Genomic DNA, 15,093 nt, shown 5'->3' on the forward strand with positions numbered 1-15,093 from the left:
CATGACAGACTATTTATTCCAAAAGACTGATTTATTTGGTAATCTCCTTGTTCCTTTCTTGATTAGCTCACTGCATCTCTCAATCTCTCAATCTCTCTGTTCTCAATCTCTCAATAATCTCACTGCAGAAAAAAGACAATGTTTTAAATTGTGTGTGGAAGGGTCTGGCTGATTTCTTGGCTCAATCAGCAGCACAGGTGGGACCTAATTTCAGGCAATACAGTGGCCTCATATAACACAGAAGCCACAACATAATTTTATGAGAATAAAAATTCCAGTGAGCACTGTTCTTTTCTATAGTTTTAAATGCTTTTTAAAAAAATGTTCCTCCATTCATATTACCTTTATTGACATTTGCTGTAGCTATAAATGAAACAGTTAAAGATCTGGAGGCAGTCTGAAATTACTGTCAGATGAGAAGAATATGGTAAAGCTTGTGAAACTGTTCCCTTTAATGATTTCAAGACCTAATTCTGAGACAATGAAGTGTATCTTGTCCTATGCAAAGTGGGGGATAATTTCTGTGGAAAATGCTTTGAGAGGAGATCTCTGTCATGATGGGTAGAATATGATTCAATAATTTAGTAATTGTGTGGAGGTAAAATATATGAAAGCAAATGGGAAGAGAAGATAGAAATTGTCATTAATCTTTTGCAGATTTCATTTAAAACAAAAGATCTTCACCCAAGTGAAAAGTCCATTCTGATGCAGGTAGGAGGAGGTTAGCCAACTTATAGTCATACTTTTCCAGAGCTTGCTAAGGACAATTTACTTGACAAAAATGGCTTCAGCAGGTCAGAATTACTCTATTTTATTCCTCACTTTTTCTATTTATACCTCACTTCAGTTATTCTTAAAGGAGTCAGAGTAGTGTTGTCTCATGTATGTTATTTTAGTATAATGCAACCCACTCCCTGGCCAGGGACATAGTCTGAGCTGCCACACTTCTTCATTCCCCATCAGGCTGTCTGTATTTGACTGTGGAGAGTGACTCTAAACTCCCTGAATTTTTGGAAGTGTCTTTATAGGCCAGCAAGGCCATAGATCAATGCTGTTAATAAAGAAGCTGCAGTATTGCACACACAGCAGCGTATATAGCTCACAACTTGAGATCACCATAAAAAGATCTCCAATCATGACAAAAAGATCCACCTATAAGGTAAGTCAAAAATATCAAAATGTATGAGACTCCTAATATATTATTTGTCATATGTTAATATTACAGGCCAGTTGGCTTTTGTATTCAGGCCTCTTAATATTATTTTAGTTGTACTGTAATACTTAACCCTTCTATCTCCTCAAAAAAAAATAACCTTTCTGAGAAATTCAGTCTCTAGGGTTTCATGAGAAAGTTTCCACCTTTCATTTAAGAGGTCAGAAACCAAATGGCACAATGTTTGCAAGCCAGGAGGAAGAAGCATGTGCTAATCTTATCACTTCAGCTTTCTACCTTACTGCTGCAGCAGATTCAGGGGATAAAGTACCTAAAGTATGCTTAGAAGTGATCCTTTAAAAAAAAAAAAAAAAAAGATAAAAAAAGAGAAGAAATCTTTTGGGTTTGCTCTCAGGAAATTTCACCAGTTAACATTTCACCTGTTTGGCAATGCCCATATTGAATGTGCATCATGGCTTCCCAGAAAGCATTTTCAAATCCCTGAGCAGAAGAATAGCTAGCAGAAGGATTTTTTAATATATACTTTATATACATTATATGTGTGTGTGTGTGCATATGTATTCATATGAATATGTGTGTGTATATATATGTGTATATGTATGTGGTTTTTATTCTGGTGATGGTAAGTAAAGAAATATTTTAAGGGCTAGTTTTCATGTGTTCTGGGTTTTTTTGCTAGGTAGGGAAGAATTACTGTAACATTACTTTTTTGAATTTGTACAAAAATTTCATCATTTGAAGCAGAATTCTATATTAATGAAATCAATGTATGTCCTTTTCATAAGAAAAAGTTTATGGCTTTTTGTGGACACAGTTGGAGGGGGCTTTTTTTGTTGTTTGATGCTGTATAAACACATAAAGAGAGACTGAAAAGCAGACCAAAATTTACTTATATCTGTATGTCCATCTTTAGTTAAGAGTAGAAAGGGAATGATAATAATTGCCACCTATCTTCTCTCTTCATCCAGTACAATTAGGATTATAGTATAATATTATTGTAGAAGAGAATGAGTTGATCAAACATGATTTATGAAAAATGTAATTTATGAATATTTTTTATTAAGCTGTTTTTCCCAGATATTGTTCATTATATAGCTTGGTGAAAATTACAGTAAATTGTTTGCAAAATATGAATATGAAAATATTTTTAAAAGAGGAAATTGTAACATTTTTCTGAATGTTTGCAAATGATGGAATTGAATTTTTTTCTGATGATTTTTCAAGAGTTTTCAGCAAGGCCAAATCACACAATCACTTTCTGACATCTCTAGGTTTAGGACCAAGGACTAAATGGAAAGATGCTTGCTTTAAATTAATATTACTAAGCAATATGGCTTGAATTAAAAAAATAAAATTTCTTTATGAAAACCACTATAGATATGCACAGGTTACAGCATATGGAGTAAGAAAATTGAAAGATAGGGAACTATTAAGATAAGAGGAAACTAGCTCCTAAAGGATCCAACAGTTCTCTGTCTGCCCTTGCCAAAATTTGGTTATGACAAAATCAAATTAAATTGAAAAAAAGGTCTATACCCTGTGTAACTGGAAAAACAATCCATGACATCCATGACATCCAAAATTCTCATAATGATAACAACAAAGATGCTAAGATTTTATGCTACAGATATGCTAAAAAGACAATACAGGAGATATAATTTAATCATTTCAGAAACCTAAATGGATGGATCTCTCCTTCAGATAGAAGGCTTTGTACATACAATTATGGAATGAAACAACATAAACATGCTGCTCCTGGGTGCATAAATACAGAACCTGGGTACAGGTCCTGTACCTGAGGTGATATAACCTCATTCCTGATTAACCCTTTCCCATCTCCAGAAAAGTACTTTGGTATTTTCTAGTGAAAGTAGGATATTAAAGCTCTGTAGCTGTGGTGCTGAGTCTGACTAGACTTAAGGCATCTTCTCCGCCCCATTGTCTTTCCAATGTAATACGCTCCCCAGTATCATATTTTTTCCTAAAGGCACAGAAACATGTATTTACAGTACTGCAGATCCCTATCTCCCAATTCTTTCTCTCTCTCTGTTTCTTGACAGTTTTTCACACTGGATCTCTGATTTTCATATCTAGTGTTGAAGTCTTACAAAATAAAAAAAACCCTATAATCCAGTGTAACTAATAACATTGTCTATAATAGTCTGGTTTCATTGTACATTTACTGACCCTGCTGATCTCTTACAGCATCAGTTTTCCTGTAGGATATTTTCCTACTTTATAGTTTGTTTCACTGTTATTCCTATTCTTTTCCTGTATGAAGAGCTCACGTAAAAATTATGTATAAGGAGGAGAGAGGGGTGACTTGCTGAAAGATTTTCAGTTATTCACGTCTGAGATTTATATTCAGCAGAACAGTGCCTTTACCATAAAGTACATCTGCATTGCCCTTGAGTAAATCACCTGCTGTGTATTGGAATACTTGGAATGCTTACTATGTTGTTATTAATTTAATTAAAGAAAGAGCCAAGCAAATTTTAGGATGAAGCCTTGGGGGTATTTCTGAATTTTCCATGCGCAATAGACTCTCTGTGTGATCTTTGATCATTATTCCTACCCCTTGCCCTTAACTTAGTCTCTCCCCTTTGTGACCAGGCAATCTTCTTGTGCCAGATGTGAAGTTTTCAGAACAGAAATTGTTCACATGCCCCTATGGATATTACACTGAATTATACATCACCCTCTAATTTAAACTTAGCTTGCTGATATTTTTCCCTCTTGTAATCTCTATAAACATTTGGTCTGTACCTGACTGAGCTGTTGTTGCTAAAATTGCTGTTGCTGCTAAGCTAGCATTGGTGTTTGCTCTCACAAATAAATATGTTCTCCATTGAAGCTTTTCATTGAGACTATGTCTTGTTTCAGATTTTTGTGGCTTTCATATCTTCTTTGAAATATTTTGACTTTTTAAAAAATTTGGTGGATGTTCATCTACTCTGCCCATTTTCCCACCCTTTCAAAGCATCGCTTCCTTTTCTGTTGCCTTCCCGACATACAAACTGGCTGTTGGTTTGTGGCTTTTGTGGTAGACAAAAGCTACTTAAAACTGTGGATCAAATGTTTTCTTCTGTTCAATTATAAACAGAACTTGAGTTTAAACCCTTTTAGAAATATTTACTATCCCCAGGAAATAAAACTCAGCAATAATTCTTTGATGTGGGAGATTTAATTTCAAAGATTATCCTGGTTCAAGTGCTTTCATATACACTACAACTACAGGTATCGATTTTTTACTTTATCATTAAACTCAGATATTTTGACATCTTCCATTTAGTTACAGAAATGCATAACACAGGTACTTTTGGCTTTCATACTGGCACTGATTTTTATCTCTTTGGTTGGAACATCATACTAAATGTCATCTTTTTCTACAATAACATTATGTCAGTAGCAAAATCCATCCATGTATACTTGGATTTCTTGAGTTGATCCACATGCAAAATGAGTAATTTCTACTTCCTTGAAAGATATGTGCTCCAATGGTTCATTCCTGAAGTCAAGCTTTAGTAGACTTGGGTTACTTTGACATTTTTGAAAAAAGACAGTGCTATGTTTTAGAATTTTTATTTGGATACTGCAATAAGTTAGGTACCTTGTCTATTAATTTGTCTTTAGATTTTATCTCATTTTTCACTATAAGAAAAAAGTCATATATTGATACTTCATCTCCTCCGCTTTTCATTTCATTTTCCATTTGAACTAAAACTATTAAGAAGTTCTGACAGAGAATAAGAGTAGGTCAATGGCTTAAAATTAAGGTAAGATAGATGGTAGTGCCTAATAATAGTGCTGGGAGAAAGCTGGGAAAATCACCTTAGAAGTTTCCTAGCAGTAAATTCTTACCATTTCCTCTAGCAGACTTGTTAATGAACTACACCACAGCTGGAGCACTAAGCATAAGACTAACCTATGGCATTTGCTATTTTTGGCTGCTTAAATCTAAATAAGATCTATCTCAATAATATGTGGCAAATTTTCCCATCTGAAAATAGGTTTTGTGAAAGAATCCTGCAAAGGCAAAACGTGAATGTGTTTGTATTTGGCTTTAGCTTTCAAGCAAAGCTATCAGATTGGCCACAGAAGCCTCCCTGCCTCAGGGTTTTGTTTGTGCATAACAGAACAGACAAACTTATACTAAAGGCAGAAGGTTTGGGTAAGATGTAAACTGCACTGGGATGGCAACATTGGTGAATATCAGGCTGAAATTCTTTAGAACAATTGTGCTGAAAAAAATGATCATACTCCCCACTGGCCTCAACATTGCCTCATCCACATCAGAGGATCCAAACCAAACAGGTTTGAACCTTCCACTGGGTCTTCTGACAATAATTTCATGCAAAGAAATAAAAACTTATGTAAGAACCTTCTTCATTTTTTTTGCCATGATATCTGTCTATGGGATGTGCCATTGCCTTTTAACTTTGCAGTGCCAAATAGGAAAATCTTTTTTTATTTTTGTTACAAGAACAGAGATAATGAATATTTATAACAGATTGGCTCTACAGGGCATAAATTGCCATTTGGTTAAACTGTACCTAAATGCATTCAAATTCTTTTTTTTAATTACTTCTTGTTTAAAATAATCAATTTAAAATAATTAAATGCATTATTTTCATTCCCTTAGTCTTGATACTTATGCCAAATACTTGTTTTATTATATAAAGCATATCTAAATACTTATGCTTTTAATGTTACTAGAGTAGATGCTTGGAGATCACGCATGATTTAAAGCATAACTCTATTAAAATTTAGTAAGAGCAAAATTCTAACTATCACAGGAACAAAACTCTTTCACAAGACTGTTCATGGCAAAATTTTACCTACTGCATGCTTTCCCTGAGCCCTGGCTATGGCCACGAAATTTTTTCCTCTGATATGTAATAAATTAACTTTCATCTTTTTTTGTTAAAGAAGAGAGGGAAGGTTACTCTATTATAAATGCTTAGTGTTAATAAATGTAAAGCAGAACTTGGAGTATGTGTAAAAGAATTGTGATATTTTTAGAGAAATATTAAAATGGTATCTAGTTATAACAAAGGGATTTTGAAGGCACACACACTATTTTTTGTATATACCGATCTTGTGTATGGCATATGGGCTTACTTTATATATGGATTCCCCAGCAGGGGAAATGGAAAAATTTAATAAATACTGGCAAATATAACAACATATCCAGGTGATGTGGAGTACGAGGTGATTGCTGTTGCATTTTGACACTACAGAGAATAAGTTACATCAAAAGAAAAGAATTTACACAAAATCAGGATTTTTTTAATGTTATTTGCTGATGTCTGCTAAAGGAAAACAGAAACCTTGACTGGAAGACAATGAAAATGAATGAGTATCTGTGTGTAGCAAAAAGTAAACACATCAGCAAGAGAATTGAAGACTTTTATAGGCCAATTAGAACTCAAATAAGAACATCCATTACAATGATGTTAAATGAAATGTTTGAGCTTTGATATTTAACAATATGAATCTGGTACACATCTTTTCAGAAAGCCTGAAGAAATTATTTTTAATTAGAAAATAGAATAAAAATTATTTTCCTGCCATTTTGTTTAGTGGAAATAACGTTAACGGTTAAAAAAAAATGCCTTTTTAAGGATGATTCATGAAGTAATGCATAGCAGTTGTTCAAGTCCTTTCTGGTCTGCACAAAGAAATGCTCATGGAATTAAGAGATTGGTCCTTTTGAACCTGATAAATAACTGTTCACATTTTGAAGCGTCAGCTCACAATTCTTTCCCATGCAAAACATAATTTTGAAAATGCAGGGTAGCCTAAACGGACAGCATAGGCTGAAAGCAAATTATTACCTCACCATGAAAGTAACAAGATTTTCCTTCTCTTGCACTGATAACCTTATCATTCAGGAATGACATTAAAGAGCTATGAATCCCTTATCTATATTTTTTTGTTCAAAATTTTATTTCAACTCTACTAACTTCTATGAAGGCATAGTGACTTCACAGAAATGAAAAAAATGAATAAGCCAAAAATCTGTTTGCTTGGGTTTTTTTTTCTCTTTATTTTCTTTCCTTTTCATTTCTGGAGTTTAGTCTCATAAGAAGACATAGTAAATTGTTGTGCGATGCCTCACTCTTCCAGGAAAAAAAACCAAGGGATATCTGAGACTAATACCCTTAGTATCACTGCTTCCAACCATCTTAGAGCCTCTCAAAGAGATTTAGCTTCTGGGATCATATAAAATTAAATTAGAACTTGACATTACATAACAAGTTTCTACAGTGAATAAAGAGGTGATGTAAAAGATATTATCCTACTTGCTTTAAGCATGACAATAAAAATTAAGGTGATGTAAAAGATATTATCCTACTTGCTTTAAACATGACAAAAAAAATTAGTCTTTCTTAAAAATCTACTCTTCAAATCTATTATTTTTTGGTACTTGGCTTGATAATTTTTACATGACTGAGGTATACAATGATCTTTTAATTTTTTTCCGTTGGCTTCTCACTGCTTAGTTTGACATAAGGGGAAAAATTCAGGACAAAAAGTGGCTAACTGTTAAATTGGGGCATTAGGTATAGAATTCTGTGTTCAAGATAATGTCAGAAGTTCCTTCCGGTTTGAAGACAAATACAAATGTGGCAATTCAATATATTGAGAATTTCACTACTATAGTTGCATTGCTGAGATGGAAAAGACATCTTACTTGACCTAGAAATGAGTGGTATAGTGAGTGACAGTGGGTATCTCATAGCAGTCTTTATGGTGGCCTAGCCTTCAGCTGCATTCTGGTGGTCCCTGAGATGTTGGCAATAAGAGATAAGATAGATAAGATAGCATTTTTTTTTTAACTCAGGAGTCTGTAAATGAATCACTAAATTTCTTTCTCAAGACAAACAGAAGGAGGACTGGAGAAGTAAAAAATCACATGGAAAGAGTGCAACAGAAGGAATGGGGGGGGAAAAGACCAAAAACAAAGAAGAGCTAAAAGAAAGCAAAATGGTTGTTTTATGGAAAGGAGTAAAAGACAATTAGATTATATAGGAAATATGTGATCAATGTTATGGAAGTGTCACAGGAAGAGATGATGCATTGACTAGGGAGTCAATTGCAGATGTTGGTAGGTTTCAAACATGGTGAAGAAGAACAAGCAAGGAATGCAATTCAGATTCTATATTGCAAGATCTATAGGCATCTACTGAACATAGCTAATGTAAAGTATTTCAAGATACTTTATTAATAAAAACTGATAATCTGAGGAGGCTATAGAGGACAGGATAAAGGTATCAAGATGTAGCACAGAAGCTGAGGAAAAACCTTGGTTAGAACGTGGGAGAATTCACTGATCATCCTTCATGCTGAGGTAAATTAAATTACAGGGGAAAAATGCATATGCCCAGTCATCGTAGATATCAAAAAAGTGACAACTTGTGTGATGGTCAGTCACATTTTTCCAAGTCAAAGTTGATTAGAAGGTGACAAACCCTTTGTTAGTATTGTAAAGAATACATGACTACAGTTTCCTAATGAAACAAAGGAAGCTTTTAAATGAATTTATTCAAATTGATGCATCAGTCATTTAGGATTGAAGCTAGCATGAAAAAACACATCTTGCTGTAGAATACAGAGAATGAGATAAGATGAATTACTGATTTCTACTTTTCACTTTAATGATCAAGATGAGGAAAATAAAGAAAAGGAGGGTGCACTGATGAATTCAAGAAAGAAAATGGATGTGATGTGCAAGAGCTGCTACAGTAATGCATGTATCAAAGACATGATGAAAAGATGTTGCAAATACGATTGGAAAAAAACGAACAAACAAACAAAAAAAAAAAAACCCCAACACATATAAATTTATTAAAAGGTGAAATTTATGGTGTCCTATTGCATGGTAATTATAGAAAAGATTCTAGAAAAGTAATATAGAATCACAAAATGATAGAACAGCTGAGGTTGGAAGAAGCCTCAGAAGATCATCTGGTCCAACCTTTTGTGGAAAAGGAAGGCCAGATGAGATTTTCTAGCACCCTATCCGATGACACCTCGAAAACCTCCAGTGATGGGAACTCCTCCACATCCCTGGGGAGGTAGTTTCAGTGACTAATTGTTTACATTGTAAAAATTTCTTTCTTAGATCAAGATGAAACACTTCCCAGTGTAATTTGTACCTGTTGCCCCATGTCATCTCCATGTTGCTCCCGGTGAAGAGAAAGCCTTATGTCCTCAAAGGACATAACAAACATAACTACCACTCCTGGTTCCAGTAATGTTCAACTGATAGAAATTCCAAGAGCAGGCAGGGTCAGGTCATGTGCTTGCCTTGTACTTTATGGATCCAGACATCTGAGACTGCTACGGGAATCCTGAGTTGAGGAAACCTGGTCTGAGTACGTGAATGTAGGTTGTGGAGGGAGCCAAGCAGGGCACCTGCTGGGACACTGTAACCACCTGCTGTGAAAGGGCCTTGATCCCAGCAGTCAGTCTCTAATAATGGGAATGTGGCTGCCAGAGTGGCTCCTGGATGGTCAGACAGGAAAGTTTCCACAAGTAGGCCATCTGTGGGGAAGAATCTTTAAAATTCAAGAGGGCAAATTCAAAATTAAAATAAAAGTAGATATAGATGTTGCAAAAAATAACTTTGCTTGGAAATTATGGGGGAAAAGGGTTTCTTAATTTCAGTGCAGTGACCTCCTGTAGGGCCCAGAAAGCTCACTCCACAAGCCACTTAAAAGGGCTTATGGTTTTTCATGTACTCCTGAGTTAGATGCACAGGAGAAATGCTGACGAGTTATTCTCAAGAGGTCAAAACACAAAAAAAACTTTACTGCAGCTTTAGAAAATCAAAGAACTTTGGCAGAAGGTTTAGAACAGCAATCAATCAACATAAAACACTTCTCAAAGCATTGACTTAGCCCATCAGCAAACTCTAAGCCTGTACATTTTGAGTTACTAAACAAAATCTGAAAGGGAGAATTAGAAGAAGAAAGAGAAAAAGACCAAAAAGATGTAGAAATTAACAAACATAACTATTACTCCTGGTTCAGTGATGTTCAGGTGATAAAACCTCCAACAGGAGGTAGGGTCAAGTCGTGTTTGCCTTGTATCTCAGGTTAAATACCCTTTGGCCTGCCTGAGCCTTTCCCCCAGGTGGGTCTTCTGGTCATCTGGTCACTCTGGGGCTAGATTAGGGTGGGGAGTGCAGACCAGAACATCACCATGTCAGAGCAAGACCTGCCTTTTCCCCCAACACATGTACCTGAAATGTTTCAAGCCAGCAATCTCCTCCAGCCTCTGAGACCTTCTCAAGCAGGTTAAAGAGTGGACTGGAGACAAGCAACTCAACAGGGTTTGAGGTAAAACAAGGTTGTATCTTACAATAATAGCAAGATAATGCAGGAAGTTTTTTTTTATTATTATGCTGTGTTTCTGTGCCAGGACCATTTTATATTCTTTTTCTTATAAACTTATTCTTTACAAGTAAATAATTTTCTTCATTGATACCATGCCCAAAATATTTACCTTTTGTTTAAGACATAGACCAAATCCTAGCCTTATGTCTTTATTTCTGTGATACACCTGTTGTCTCTTTCTAGCTTATACAAATTAAAATTCTCTATTCAATAAAGTCACTTGTTAAAAAAAAAGAGGTGGCAAAGAAAAATGCAACAAACTCTAGAGCTACTGGAGCTACTTACACACTCCTCTGTCTTCTACTATAAAACCTGAGGATAAGAGAAAGCAAGAGGCTTGTGGAAACTCATTAGACTTCTTTGTATTCTTAGGACTATGTAGAAAAACTTTGGAGGCTATATACAAAACTACTATGTTTTCTGTGTTGTTGCCAGATGAGTTTTTCTGTGCTATCTATATTTATTGCAGTCTTTCACTGCATGCAGAAACATCTAATGCACATTTACTGGCATATCAGTGGAAAAAGTTCCCTGTTGTATTACTTACTTATTTAAATGTCTAGTGACAACACAAGACGATATTAACAATTTACTGATTAATACCAGAGAGCACATTTGCAATCAAATGGTCTATATCAATGAGGCATATGGAGAACATTTTGTACATGAGTTCAGCAGTTCATGGAGTGGTGCCATTACTCACATAAAACTCACCGTTATCCACCTCAGGAGTCCTGTCCTAGTGTTTCAGAACACTTATATAAAACTCTATTTCTCATGTTTCGAAAGAGATGCTTGTAAAAATTGTTTAGAATTTCCACACTGGCAGTCACATTTGACCACCCTGTGAATCAGAGTGCTATACAATGCAGTATTAGCTCCATGATTATAGGCAGAGAACTACAGAAAAAGGTCAGTGGACATTTTGCTCATTATTCAGATGAAGAAATGAACAACTGCTGTGTTGGTTTGGAAATGAAAATCACTGTTAACACAGAACAATGCAGCAGAGGTTCTGCTACTTCTGCATTTCTGATTTCATCTTAGGGGACAAGTATTTCTTACTGTCTTTAGGCACAATTTGTGAAACATTGCTTTAAAAAGCAATCTAATTGACTTTTTTTAATAAACACAGATGGTTCTATTCTTTTTTATTTTAATATGCAAGGTTTTGAAAGTTAATGTTTGTTTTTTAATTATTAATTGGATAATATGTTTAGCTTTAATCTCACACTGCTCTCTTGTAATACTTCATAGAAGACTGAGCCAGACTTTAGGAAAATAATTATTTAAAAAGAGGAAATAACTTCAAGCATAAAGCATGCAGATGCTGTGAAATCTGTTCTATCTGCATTCATGATCTCAGTTACTGCAACTGGTTCTTCTCTATATATGTGAGAAACAAAGTTATTATGAAGTCTGTTAATAAAAAAATTGCCTGTGTATACATGAACAAGTAGGTACTAAATCAATGAACAAGTCTATAGCAGTGAGGAATATAAGTCATTATTGATGAGGTTTACAAAACTTACTGCTTCTGTGCCAGCTTTATGCCTGCAGGTCTTCTCGAGGATCTCTGATGAAACCCTCTCCCTGAAATCTTTGCCATGTGCTCCCCCTATTCCAGGGGTTTACTTGCGTGGATATGAAGGATCCATGGTCTAGCCCACAGGCCTTAGATGTGTTACCTTGGCTCATGCTGTGGAGAAAGAGCCACAAGACAGCCTATAGAGATAAAATAAGTTACAGAAATAGAATTGCTGATACAGCATCATTAATAAAGCAAGAGGGAAAACAACAGCAAGGAATCATTTAAAGCCCAAAAGAGAAACAGGGAAGCTAATTAGTTTTGCTGGGGGTCGTTGGGTTGAGTGGTCAGAGCTGTCAGCTGATGGGAGACAGCAGCTCAGCAAAATCCAGGACCAGTCACAGGTAGATACTGAGGCTAACACTGCTATCCTGTGGGGACCACCTGTCTGGCACCTGTGTGCTGTGGTGTACGGTCTTGGTGTGCTGTATCAGGGAATATGAGCATGACAGTGCTTGGCCAAATAGCTCCCTAAAACATCTTTAAAGTTGTGTATACACCACTTGCAGAGTCTCTGTGCTCCTGGCTAAAGATATCTGGACAGACTCCCAAATGAGGGGTTGTAACGTCAGGAAGAATTCCTTGTGCTTCATCATGGAGGCTGCATGGCAACACCCGGTAAGATTCAGCTCCACAGAGCACATGGCTTACTATCTGCCAAGAAGGATCTTAGTCAAAGAAAATTGATAGACCTTTTCTCACTACGCTTTATTAAAGTGCAGACTTAAAAGGACAACAGGCACTTTTATATTCATGACCCAGCTGGTGCCACTCAGCAGCTTTTCTGTTAACCACTCACACTCTAAAGACTTTTTTGCCTGAGCTCAGCTGTAAGAACACCACAAACCTATTGTTTCAAATCTCATGATCAATGGCTTTCAGCACTGAGCATGTAAAACTGTTTCTCATTTAGAAGTAGAGGATGACTGCAGAAAAATGTAATTTCAGTTAAAACACTGACAATAAATGTTTTTGTCTACAGAAGTTTTAAATTAAGCAAAATGAAAGACACATGTACTGATTTTTGAGCAATGATGGTTTAACACTGGATATATTTCTGAAAGGTATAGAAATGGGGAGAGGTAAAGAAATTATTGTAGCAGGATAAACTGGTAACTGGATGTGGTATTAGAGTGAAGGTTTGGGAGCCTGGACTAATTGTGGCTGAAATTTTGCCTTGTTTATCACCAAATGCTGTAGCCTTCTCTAAAGCAGCGTAGATGTGACATGTTTAATGTATATGCACCTTTGTGAGTTGATGTTAGCCTTACCTTTGGCATTTGGTTTTAGCATTCTATTTCTATCCCTTGTTCCATTAATGATGAAGTTTCTCCTCCTTTGTAATTATCATTGGTAATTGATTGCACACCTCAAAGAAGAATACCTGTGTTTTGGTTTGGGTATTTTTTGAACACTGAGTGGGGCTGAAGGTTTTATTTTTTGCCCATTTGATTAATGCAATTACAACATTTATAAATCTGCTTCATTAACATAACAGATGATCTACTTCATTGCCACATTTGAATATGTCAAATTCCAATTCAATGTCAAGATCCTTCCACTATATTTATATAAATATGTATTTGTGAACAGATATAATTAATCTCAAGTCTCATAGTAGGTAAAACCTGCTTCCACTGGTATGTCCTCTCTTCGGTGGCATGATGCATTCCTTGTTGCCTCATTTACCCATGTAATATACATTCTCATAAAGAAAAAGAATAAAAATACAATACTCAGTTATGTGCTTAAAAAGATGTTTGTTTATTCCTTAAATTTCATACAGACCAAATAAACAGAATACTGCAGCTCTTCATCTGCAACGTAACAGCATTATAAATTTTTTTAAATGATTAATAAATAGTGATTTTCTGATAGAACTTGTCACTTAGAAATAAGTATTGATTTGTCCAGATAAAACTACTAAGACAAAGTGATGACATGATGAAAAATCCTTGTGATTATAGCTGTTTTCTACAGACAGCACAAAAAAATTCCAGATTATGGCACACAACCTGGTTAATGATTAGGATTTGGTCATGACACAAAAAATCTGGTTCTTTCAGGGTAGAAGTCTAAATGCAGGTGCAACAGAAGAAGTCCATTTTCTGTTCCCATCATAGGAAAGAGAATACTTTTTTTTCTTAATATATGGTTGCTTGCAAGGGCCAGAGCCACATATCTTTGGAATCACAAGTCAAACTTTTCTTTTTTATTCCATTGTCCACTAGGATATGATATCAGAGAAACATAGAATATGCAGAGTTTGAAGGGACTCACAAGGATCATTGAGTCCAACTCCTTACCCTGCACAGGACCAACCCCAAGAGTCACAACATGTTCCTGCAAATGTTGTCCAAACATTTCTTGAACTCTGTCAGGATTGATGCTGTGCCCGCTTCCCCAGGGAACCCATTCTGGGGTCCAACCACCCTCTGGGTGAAGAAACTTTTTCTCCTAACCTAAACCTCCTCTGATACAAGCTCAGGCCATTCCTTTTGTTCCTGACACTGGTCATCACAGAGAAGAGATCAGTGTTGGCTGCCCGTCTTCCCCTCATGAAGAAGTTGTAGACTGCAAAGAGGTTTCCTCTCAGTCTCCTCTTCTCCAGGCTGAACAAACCAAGTGACCTCAGCTGCTCCTCATATGGCTTCCCCTCAAGGCCCTTCACCACCTTTGTGGCCCTCTTTTGGACACTCTCCAATAACTTAATGTCTTTTTTATATTCTGGGGCCCAAAAGTGCACGCACAACTTGAGGTGAGGCTGCCCCAGAGCAGAGCGGGACAATTCCCCCCTTTCCCAGCTGGCAATGCTGTGCCTGATGCACCCCAGGACACAGCTGGCCCTGCTGGTTGCCAGGGCACTTCTGACCCATGTTCAACTTGCCATTGACCAGGACACCCAGGTCCCTTTCCATGGCACTGCT

At 36.1% G+C, this 15,093-nt stretch overlaps 1 protein-coding gene across 1 annotated transcript in view; it reads left to right on the forward strand.

The window, feature by feature from the left end:
- Window positions 1–996: 996 nt before the first annotated feature.
- TUSC3 (tumor suppressor candidate 3) overlaps window positions 997–15,093 on the forward strand; it is a 199,465-nt gene continuing 185,368 nt past the window's right edge. Inside the window, exon 1 of the mRNA XM_048304359.1 lies at window positions 997–1,159. Coding sequence (XP_048160316.1) covers window positions 1,049–1,159 — 111 coding nt within the window. The 5' untranslated portion in view covers window positions 997–1,048. The remainder of the gene's footprint in view (window positions 1,160–15,093) is intronic.

Source organism: Corvus hawaiiensis, chromosome 5, assembly GCF_020740725.1.
Source record: "Corvus hawaiiensis isolate bCorHaw1 chromosome 5, bCorHaw1.pri.cur, whole genome shotgun sequence".
Taxonomy (NCBI): domain Eukaryota; kingdom Metazoa; phylum Chordata; class Aves; order Passeriformes; family Corvidae; genus Corvus; species Corvus hawaiiensis.